Below are 11,970 nucleotides of genomic sequence, written 5' to 3' on the forward strand. Positions count from 1 at the left end.
ATGTTCTAGAGTAGAGAAAGCCAATTTCACTCTCGGCAAATGTATGCCCTAGCATTAGTGCAGGTCGAATTTGAATCCTGACAGTACAAAGTTTTTAATTTATATACCCGTATGCACAGCGTTATCTTTGTTTTCATCTTCATTTATCTCCTTGTCCGAGTACGCGCAAAAGTGTTCGCATGTCGAAATTTAAAGAAGAACATTCTCAGCACGATGTATACTGATACATGAGTTAAAATACGTATGCATTTACGCACGCACACACGCACGCTCTCACGCGCGCGAAATCACACACACAATGCAAAAAATTTGGCGGTGTCTTATCTTTACTTCACTTACCTTTAGATTAATATAATATCCGGGCAATTACCCCAAAAGGCAATTACCCCCCCCCCCCCCCCTCCTAAATACTGGTTAGTGGTAAGGTTTTAGAGTCGAAGAGTTAGAGAGATTAGGGTTAGGGTTAGGTTTAGGGTTAGGAGTTTGGGTAAGGGTTAGGGTTAGGAGTTTGGGTTAGGGTTAGGATTAGGTTCAGGATTAGGATTAGGATTAGGATTAGGGCCAGGGGTAGGGTCCGGGGTAATTGCCCAGGGGGTAATTGCTCTAGATTCCAATATGATATCAATAGTATCCATTCTACGCGTATTTTTGTTTTTTCACATGCATATTAATTTTCATTTTTTTAACGCTTGATAGAATACCAACTCAACAGAACAGATTTATACGGAATTATCAAAATTTTGGTAATTTCTGAAAACAGCGATTTAATGTGGTATCCACATACCCCCTCTCTATGTATATAAACATATACAGTGTGTAATATATGTAATACCCTATATGTATATGTAATACATGTATAAGTATATATATTATGTTACACTGAATTATTTCTTTTCGCGAGCCAATGTCACATCGGTGAAGAAAATGGAATTTCCCCACTGTGTTTTCCACTGGATTACAGACACGCTAGCGGTCTCACTTGTTTTTATGTAGGAGTTTGATATACGATATGTCACTCATGAAACACTTGCTGTTTTTCTCTCTCTTTTCTTGTAGGCAAAGCCGCAAAAGAAATGAAACAATATTTCTTATAGATGCTGCACGCGTTAAATTGGACAGTTTAACTCGGGTAATTTAAGAGCGAGCTCGTCAGCAAGCATTAGTAGTATTTGTTGGCTACTGACCAATATGAACTCAAATTCTTATATTTCAATCCATTATTATTGATGGCTGAAGGTTGGTTAACAAAGCACAATATTTAAATGTTTATTTTCTCGTATCCGATGATATTTGCTCCCCAACTGCAGTTTACACAGTAAGATAAAGAAAGTGTCAAATTCACACGTCTTTGTATATACGCCACTTTGTGTTTTTGTTGAGGATGATAGAGCGGTGTATACTTTTGTTACTTTTTAGGTAGAGTCCAAACGCTGCTTTGCTTACCACCTCTTTTTATCTGTTAGAGTTTCATTTAGCTCCACACGTTTACTCATGAGATATCAATAAAAACGCCGTATTGAAGTAACATTTTCGAACTTGTGTGTGTGTGTGTGTGTGTGGCAATGTGATTCTTCAAGATTATGGTGGCGAAACATAATTATAATTAAGTTGAGAATCCAAATTTTCCAAACCCCTTTTATCATATTATCGTTGGCAATCTAATACCTACAATTTCCTACTGGGATGACATTCGTTTAAAGTCCATATATTATACTCTCTACTATACTTCTTGCATGTTTTGTGTAGTAGGAATGCATGCACCATTCCAACAACAATACACGATAAAAGTCTATGTGAGTTTTATTTGTTTATTTATTCATATATTTATTTATTTATTCATTCATCTATGTATTTACTTCTCTATTTATTTAAATATCTTTGTACAGGATAACTCGATCAGCATGCTGACTTACACCAAGTCCCTGATAAACACAACATATAAAACAAGGTACATATATTACAATATAAAAATGACCTACTCCAAAACAGCTGCATGTCAAGCACTGATAATAGAAATCATACGTGTGTGTCAGCAAAGTACTTTTAATAAACGGAGACAACAATTTGTATTCAGGGAACTATATCGCAAGCAACTTTCTTCAATTAATCCCATAATGAAATTAGGGAATGATTTCTACGTACACCATTATGCACACTAATTAATTATGTGTACACATGCAGACATACACACACACAAATAGAAACTTTGTATACTTTCCAAACACATATAGATATTGGACACACACTCAAACATACACACAGACATACACACACACACAAGCATTCAACTTGATACAAACTTTACTCAATGTAGATTGACGATAGGTCCTAGCCGACAGCTACATACCCATTCTTTTAAAACAATGGGAAGCAATTCAGATTTAAAAAAAAAGTTGAGATGTAAAACGATATGACGTGCAGCTGAATTGGTATAAGAGTTGCAATGTCGATAAAAACAAATTAATAAAGGCATACAAAGGTAAGAGTTAATCAAAATATAAATATAAAAAATTAAAAAGTCCCATCACACCTAAAAATAGAATGTCTACTGTTTAAAATCAGTGAAAAAGCAATGCCACATTATGTTCCGCTTGACTTTCATGGAATGATAGAGCTAGAAAAATGAGAATGGGGATTTCATGACATTAATCATGGAATAAGAACGGCATAGGGAATCTCACATGTCCTACAACAATACTATTGGTCGCAAATACACAATACATCAATGGGTGAGATGATAAGTCTCCCAATACTGACCTTGATACAAATCATCTATTCATCTCCCTTAACTTTGTTACAACTGATATCAAGTAGACTATGTATTTTTCGCATCAAAATCAATGCTAGATTTCAATATTCTCACTGGTAGAAGTTTGTTGAATTAACGACTAACGTCCACACGATGGATACAACTGTTTTCTTTGTTTCGTGACATGAAACTCTTAAGTTTCACCTTTTTCAGTTTTATATGATTTGTGTGACATTCTCAAGATTTTCAAGGTATCATTCAGTTGGCTTAATGAAGTTGAACATGGAATTGAATCATGGTTTGATATTAAAAAAGATCTCTGTCCGAAACATTTTTTTTTTCTATGGAATTGTCGAAGCTACAAAAAGAAAGTCTAAACAACAAGTTGTGCAAATGTCACTACTATGAATCTTATGGTTGGTTAAACTTCACAAACTACTCATTTTGAGGTGTTTCGACGTGTTTTTATATTGTAAAAAAAATAATGATATACGCTTATTTCGTCCCATATTTGTTAAATCACTTCAGAAATATCTACATTCAAATTACATTAAAATTACTTCAGACATCAGAAGCCTGCAGAGAAATGAAAAAGATATCATCAGAGGGTCTGAATAGAACAATTTCAGTGTTTAAAGTAACCTAAAAACATTATTTGACATGCTTGAAGAAACACGTATACATTAGGTAAGAAATCAAATCAAACCAAAATCAAAACTCTTCAGCAGTCAATAAAAGATTCAATCCATCTGCAGCGAAGACAGCTTAACACTTAACTGTTAAATGTATACTTTTGAATCGATTTCAAGAGCACTTTCAACGTGTTTAATAATAGACATTGATGTAAAACTCAATTTGAATTGAAATAAGGTTCAGATATGAAATTCTATGTAAGAAAATCAGAAGCTGTTACTTGAAATGATGAATGAAAATAAATGAAAGCGATCTATCAAAGATTGGTCCTAGTTTAATGAGTGTTAAAATCTACGGAAAGAATAGAAGAATAGATGACCAGAAATAGAGAAATAGAAGACCAAGACAACTAAATTGAAATTAAATTGAACGTTTTCAACTAGTCTTCAAAATAATTACAGGCAGATTTGTTTTTCTTCCTCCTGGTTCCAACAGAACACTGTCTTATGACTTTACAATCATTCGTCACTTGCCGTTTTTGAGATTATTTTACCGTTGGAAACTCTTTTAATCTTTTCTGCAGAGTACTGAGTTAGGTGTATTCATTTAGTAGTTTATCAAAAAATTATAAGATAACTGAAGCTTCTGTATGGGCATGCCGTAGCTTTATATGACTGTTTAATTTCTAGCAAAGTATGTTTCAATTTATAAAGTTCTCAAGAGATGGTAAGACGGAATAATTGCTGCATAGGCCATACAATGCGACCCTCTTCTCTCACAAAAACGAAATAGTGTTCGCTCAGATGGTACTGTCATATATTTACCTCACTTGACGCACTATGATTTAAGATAGACAAACATCATTGGATCATTATTTTGCTAGAATGTAGACAGGAAAGGCACAATAAAGAGAGAGAGAGAGAGGGGGGGGATAGGTCTAAATCGCTCAAAGAAGGCTATTGTCCGTTTCTACGTTTCTGCTTGAATACTATATTCCAAGTATGCCAAAACTTTCCTCCCACTTTGACAAATCTGGTTTATTGGGACAACCGCATTGCATTTCTTAGATTTCACGTGGGAACCCATGTGGATTTACGTCTGAAGCTTGCTCTTTTTTCCCTTCACTCAGTAACTGTAGCAGTTGCAAACAGATCAATACAGAGTTCATTTAGCACAAGAAAAGGACGAGTTTGAGTGCTCTATTGAAATCGTCTCCAAATGGACGCTAGATCACAAATCATATCTCCTCCTTAATGGTCTATACCTCTTTGAATGCACTATTGAATTGAGTGCGGATGTGTCTATCAAAAAGTCTTCCAAGCAATTATATGTTTTGTGAATAGGATCTGCAGAAATTGATTGCGAAATGTCTACTCTTCCTTCGAAACAGACTCCAATAAATGGAAACATTCAACATAACGTTCTCAACATCATCTGAAAGGATTCTGTCATTTTATTTCAGATTCTCAAGAAATGATTTATACGTGAGGATACCACTTAGACATTGTTGCAGAAATCAATGAAGTCTGGAGAATTTTTCTGGGGACTTTTCAATCCTACCTAATTGCAAAATTTCTACAATGCTGATGAACTCGTGCATGCATCCAACACACACACACACACACACACACACACACACACACACTGATATATGTTCATCAGCTATATATATATATATATATATATAGTGTGTGTGTGTTAACTATCGTTTATAGTTCGCACATTCTGATAAACTTATGATATAATTCCTGATTTACTCTGTGTTAAGTTTAGTTGGAAGAAAAATGAGAATGAAAAAAAAAATGTATGAATATGCATGCGCACATGTACACACATGTACACACATACACATAGCGCATATACGTGTGTTTTTTGTAAGTTTTCATAATTATGCAATATGCATATAGATACATTTAGATAATTATGTATATCATTATTGATAAAGAGGGATGTACATACAGAAGGAGCGAGAATGATTGACAAAAAATGTACACTATATGATATTTAATGAACAATTTATTTTAAGTTTTTTCGAAATACATTTGCAGTGAACAAAACCAGTGAAAATCTACGCTCTCAAACTGTTAACAGGTCAAAATAATTGAATATTTTCTGGTAGCGAGCGCGGTAATATGATACAATATAACCTGAGCCGTATGTAAATAAAAATAATGTCTTCTTTATCCAGGGTAGCCTCTTCAGTGTTGACACTGCTCTACCAGCATGACCAGAGGGCCCTGCCATCATTATCACCCTGGCGTTTCCAGGTACCCATTTATACACCTGGGTCGAGAGGGACATGGTGGGTTAAAACATCTTGTCCAAAGACGTAAGCGCTGGGTAGGAATCGAACTTAGGTCATCCGATTGAGAGTCGGGATTCGTATCCACTATGCCACAGTGCCTCTACAGAATGACCCATCAGGCCTCCATCGTTAAAAGTATCTATTATAGAGTGAAATTTTGATATCGCCACCGACATAGTGCTCAAATATTTCTCTTGTAAAGGGCAAAAAGCAAGTGTTACTCTGCCACTGGAAAGTGACTATAACCAAGATCAAGTATTCAGTCGACTCAGCAGCTCATTTCAGAGCAAGAGAAATATTATACCGAAACTCATTCGTTTAGAATGTCAAATCATTTATAAAGTGAAACTTTGATTATCTAAAGCTTGATTTGGCTCATTTATTCTGTGTTGGCATGGAAAAGATTTTCAAGAATGAAGATAAAAAGGATAATTGCCTAAGACTATTATTGCCTACGTCATTGCTTTATGTCGTAACGAAAAAAAAAATAGCTGAAAAGAACCCATTCGGCAATTTTGTTGTTTTCCATAATTATGTCATACAAACCACTTATGAAAATAAAACATCACAACTATTTCCATCGAAATCATTCCTCCTGTCTCCTCTTCTGAACAACGTTTGAACAATCTTTTGTCAGGCTGTAACGAAATACAACTCGATGCAATTTTTGTATTACAACGGGGAAGGTTGTTTTGCTGGCCCCTGCTGTGACGGTTCGTTATTACGGAGGTTCGTTAATCCGAAAATGAAATAGGGTTTGTTTAATAACCCGAAAACAAAATAAGGTTCACAATCCGAAGGTAGGTTAGTATGCGCTTTTTTTTTCCTTTTTTGGATTAACGACCCTTGACCTTAATGCCACAAAATTATATTTGGATTAACGAACCCTATTTATTTTCGGATTAGCAGACAGCTACAGGTAATTTGTGGTTGTGGAATAACGAACACTGTGACTAACCAGCCTTATTTTTTCAATCTTTGGATTAACGAATTTTTTGAATAACGAACATCACCCGGACCCAGAAGGCACCAAATCGCAACAACCGCGAGAATCATGAAATAGCGAATCGATACTTTTAGGCCCTGTCACACCTTTCCGGGCAAGCTACGCGGGCTTGTTACGTGTGGGGATTTTCCAGCATACCGGACAATTTCTGAGGGCGAACAAGGATTTGGGCGAGTCAGTGCATGTGTCTTACTTGCTGGACGCGTTCTACTCAAGTTCTACTTGCGTGTATACTGTGTGACCTGTGAGCCAGGCGCGTGGGGACTGACAACTCAGTGAAGGAATTCCTCTGAAGGCATGGCAGCTAGAAGTCTCACGGAATGTCATTATCTTGGCCGCATACGGGGACTGCGAAGTACCTGGGCGGGAGTTGCCAGCGAGGTACTGCCGCTAAGGGCATCCTATTGGCGTATTGCGTGGACGTGCAATCACCGCGACTCACCCGGAAAAAGTTTTGGTCATGCTCAAAACTTGGCTGCGGGTAAATCGGACTTGCGTGCGCACCTCCGGGCAACTACAGGCGAGATACGCGCTAGGTACTGTCAGGTGTAGACCAACTGCGGAGAGCACCGGGTAGCAAATGTGTTTCCCCGCAAGTCATTAACCCGCAAACTTCTCCAGGACGTTGATGACGAGGCCTTGTTCCGAGTGAGTTGTCGCTCACTGAGATGAACGCAGAACACCAGTAGGAGACCCTTTAATACCGGCAGCACCTCGCAGGCAACACCAACGCAGGTACTTCGCAGTACCCGTAAGTCGTTCGTAACAGAAAACGGATCGGTTTCAAAGCTCTCACGCAAGTAGAAGGTAAGTAGCAAGCGTCTAGCAGGTAGGAGACAAGTTCGAAACTTGCAAACATTCTTGTCCGCCCGCGGAAAATTCTCCTGCGTGCTGGAAAATCCCTGCTCGCAACAAGCCCGTGTAGCTTGCCCGGAAAGGTGTGACACGGCCTTTTCAGTACTGCCGAAGGATCTTGCAACGTATATTATGTCGCAATAAGTAAATACAGATAATACTAGTGTGAGGAAAAATAACTTTCCTTCGTCAGTTGTTCGTGAACGCTATACACGTTTTGACGACACGATAATCACACCTAATTATAGATAACCTCTGTCCTATTTTTCTCTCATGATACCTGCTTCATCAGAACACATCCAGATTACCTCTGATACTATAGACACGGTTATTAGAAAAACGAAGATTTGAAGGGGACATCCAAAACAAGGTGTAACTTTCATTCTGACAGGCCGACTGTCACCACAGTTGAGAACAGGAATTTAGAAACTCTTCCTATATTCAAACAGAAGATTGATTTCAGAATTCACTCAAAAATCAGGATTTTAAGTCAGCAAATAACAGATATAGCAGTTATTATGCACGATATACATTATCTTAAGGTTTCCGAAACAGATGCATCGATGCGCAACTTAAAAGTCGGGACTACTTTACAAAACTCGATCAGACAGAGAAGTTTTTATTGGCAGATGCAATTTGAAATAGAAAGTAGATAGACAAATCTAATCATGATGAAAAGTATACTGCTGATAATGCTACAGCTCCAACAACATTGCTACATGTGTTTATATCACGTCTACCATGTACATTAATCTATAAAATATTAAGCGCAAGACACAATGCCGTTAAGGCGTGTTAAATCAGGTGAGGATTTTTTTAATCTTTTATTTATTTGATGAATCGTGAATAATTGTGAATATAAATCGTCTTAGCTGCATGTGGAGGAGACATCATGATATCAATGTTTCCTTGTTGACCGTTTAGTACGAGACTATATTACCAACATGTCCACTCCTGGCAATTCGTCAGATTGCCTCGTCGTCACTGGTCTTCAGAAGTCCTCCTTCTGGACACCGGCCACAATGTTTGTCTTCACGGACGAGAGCTGCTACATCCTTGAATGAACAAATGAATGGGAGACAACGAATTCAGGAGACTACTCAAAGTGATGGTGGCGCCTTTCACCCAATGACCATGTGGACGTGCATCCATTCTGGTAGGGAAAAAAAAGCCACTGGCGTTCTGGACGCAAACGTCAACGCCGTCATGTACCAGGATGTTTGGGAGTACCTCTGCCTTCTTAATTACAAGACGAATTTATGGATATAATATTTTATTGCAGGACGACAATACTAGACCGCACATCCGGGTCGCTAGAGAAGGGGCATTTTTTTTCTGGTAGATGGTGAAGAGTAGTTGCGATTGCCAGCTTGCTAGCACGTTGTGAACTCCGTAGACCACGAGCATGGGATGCCCTGTGCCTAGCCATCAATGATAGAGCTGTTATTTATCCAGCTTTGCAGAAATTGACTTAATTATGCTCCGAGGATAGCATGGAATATTAGGCCTGTTGTAGTCGTCAACAAAGCTAGTGGACAGCCTGCCACGGCGTCTCCTTGCCCATCAGTGACTCATTCATACAAGAATGCTATACTGAAAATTTATCCATGGAATATCAGACACACATGCACACATCCACTTCCACACATAGAAATCTTTAACAAAATCATTAAAATTACAGAGAAAAGCAAGAAATGGATTACGTTCCTTTACTTTACTGTCTATTGTCGCTATTGTCATTTTTTGTTGACATTTGATTGTTGTACGCGTACTTGACACAATAATAAATGTACTGGATATCGTAAACTTTCAATACCATTCATTTTACTGGTGTTATGAAAACTTACTGAAAAAAAATAATGCACCTTTGTGACCAACAGTGTAATTAAACAATATGCACGATACGTAAAAAAGAATATTAATTTGTATAATAACAGTCATTGTAAATTTTGGTTTAATCTATAAGTAGTTTTGGAAATGCTTCAGACATAAGGAGAGTCTAAGAGGCCAGGGTAAGACATCAAGCATGTACGTGCATTTCAAAGCAAAGGCTTATACCTCCTTGAAGTACTGAGCAATATTGTGCTTAACGAATTAATGATTGTGTCTCTTTTTTTGATATATATATATTTTTTTTTCTGCTTTTCAGTAAAGGTCCTGTTTACCTTTGGGAGAAATGATTTAAAAATGCTCAAGATATCACATTTGATGCTTATGTGTAAGTCTGTTGTATCACAAAACATCCACATATTTTATGCAATTTTCACAATAAAGCCTACAATATAAGGAGATATCAGTATTTTTCTCAATAAACCATAACTGTAGACGGTTTAGTCTGGAAACATGTTTATTATAGCTATTCTTCACATTTTGTGTATTTAACAATACTTAACATTGATTCTACTGATTCAAATTTTTACAGTGGCTGTTTCTATCCCTGACTCACATTTTAGAACTATTTTGAAGCACTAATGGTGGGTTTTTGTTTCATCTGCAAATGGTAAATTATGTCTTTAAAGCCCATGCGTCCGTAAGTAATTTTGCTGCAGAAAATATCACCTTGTCTCATGTATTTAGCCACTCAGATTCGTGCCATGTATTGGAGAATGGGAGGTATTGAGGTCATTAAATCTGCACAAAATCACAAATAAGGGTACAAACATATTACAAATTTGAGAAGAGAAATATTGTCTTTTATCTTCTAAGATATACTAGTATGATGTGGTGTTTTGATAATTCTTCAACCGATATAAACAAGGTAATAAGATCAAAAACAGAACTCAAAATTAAGAAAACTCGAACAAAAAATAAGCATCATTTTCAAATACTTTAAAGTAAATCCATCATTAGAACAAAATAAACTATTTGCAGTGATACCTCACTTGTTACTTAAACGGAGTGTTCTTGAAGTTATGATTAACAATACAACATGTTTTCCTATAATTATTTCTTCATCTTTTTTAGCAAATTTAATCGCAATATCTCAAGTGAACGAGAACGAAGTTAACTTGTTTTGCGATGAGACTCTTCATATACTACCAATAAATACTCAAATATCATAAAAATACCTCACCATACCAAAAAAAAAATCTGGTTTCTGATACTAGATGGGTTGAATGCAATCGATGTCTTCAAAAACGGAGAAAGAAGAAGCGTTTGAAGTTTTCTCGAAACCGTGCATTGCTCACGGCATAGAATATTGGGTTAAGTGCAGAATTGGCCCACTGGAGAAAGGCGACAACTCGCCAAGTCGACGAACTCACACAAACATGGTAATCGTGGCAGAATGACTCGTAAGCAGCGACGAATTCGTACGGCATCCAGCAGAGAGCGAATAGACCCACCAGCAGTGATAGCTTCTTTGCTGAGCGAGCGTTCCTTCTAAAATTAAGATGCTGGACAAAAACGCCTGGCCTCTCCACGTCTGTAGTCCATGACGTCCCCTTAACCACTGTCACCTTGGGATGATGAGAGAGGAATCCAAAAAGTCTCTGTCTGCCGGAACGCTTCTCCGCTGCGTCCTCTGTGGACATGGTGTAAGACCGCATTCTAACCCGAACGAACTTTTGTGCCTGCCGCCATAGTGAAATATACATGAGAATGTTGAGAGCGGTGACGACGATAAATGGAAGATACCCCACTACTATTGTCACGAGCGAGGCCACAGTGGGGAACGAGTGAAAGTTAGCCTCACAGGCTCCCAGTTGTTCGTTGGCCCCTCCGACCAACTCCAACCCAAGAATGACCACCGAGAAAAGTGTCAGGACGATCAACCAGGACGAGACAATCATGATATCAACTCTCTTCCTGGATTGGAACACCCGGTACTTGATGCTCTTGCTAACAATCCAATACCGATCAAAGCTTGCACATACTATTAGCGCAACCGAGAGGGTGGTAGCAGTGTAGTCAATGAACATCCAAATGACACAGCTATACTTGCCGAATATCCAGCGATGTCCATTTAAGTACTGCACTAAATCAAATGGCAAAGAAACAGATCCGACCAGAAAGTCCGCGACCGAGAGATGTAAGAGAATGTGGTTAGCTGCGTGTTCGCGGATGTGAGGGTCTCTTGAAAAAGCTAGTATGACCAACAAATTTCCAACCACAGTAAGTCCAATGAGAGCTCCATAGCTGGAGCAGATCAGAATCATCTTGTAAACCTCAAAATCGCTTGGGGACGAGACTTGCGATGTTCGATTCATAGTTGCCTTCGTCATTCAAAAACAACATTCGTAGAGTAGAGAAAATCGAAATCTCTCCTCACAACTGTTGCCCTTCGCAGAACGACAAATTTGAATCCTGACGGTACAACATCTCGACTTATAAAATCTCATGCAATCCATTAGTTGTTTATTTTCCAAATATCTTTATTTACTTGTGTGTGGTCAGAGCACGCGCATAAAACGTCCTCAATAT

General features: G+C 37.8%; 1 protein-coding gene across 1 annotated transcript; it reads right to left on the bottom strand.

Annotated features, from left to right (window-relative positions):
* Positions 1-10,679: 10,679 nt before the first annotated feature.
* On the bottom strand, positions 10,680-11,756 carry LOC139741903 (histamine H4 receptor-like). The gene has a single exon (XM_071652475.1). The coding sequence runs from the start codon at positions 11,754-11,756 to the stop codon at positions 10,680-10,682; it is 1,077 nt and encodes a 358-aa protein (XP_071508576.1).
* Between the last annotated feature and the right edge of the window lie 214 nt (positions 11,757-11,970).

Source organism: Diadema antillarum, unplaced genomic scaffold (assembly GCF_040938485.1).
Source record: "Diadema antillarum isolate AM-2024a unplaced genomic scaffold, OU_Dant_1.0 seq00000962_RagTag, whole genome shotgun sequence".
Taxonomy (NCBI): domain Eukaryota; kingdom Metazoa; phylum Echinodermata; class Echinoidea; order Diadematoida; family Diadematidae; genus Diadema; species Diadema antillarum.

What these genes read in the sequence shown, in the direction of transcription:
- LOC139741903 (XM_071652475.1), bottom strand. Translation starts at nt 11,756, where the DNA reads ATGAATCGAACATCGCAAGTCTCGTCCCCAAGCGATTTTGAGGTTTAC.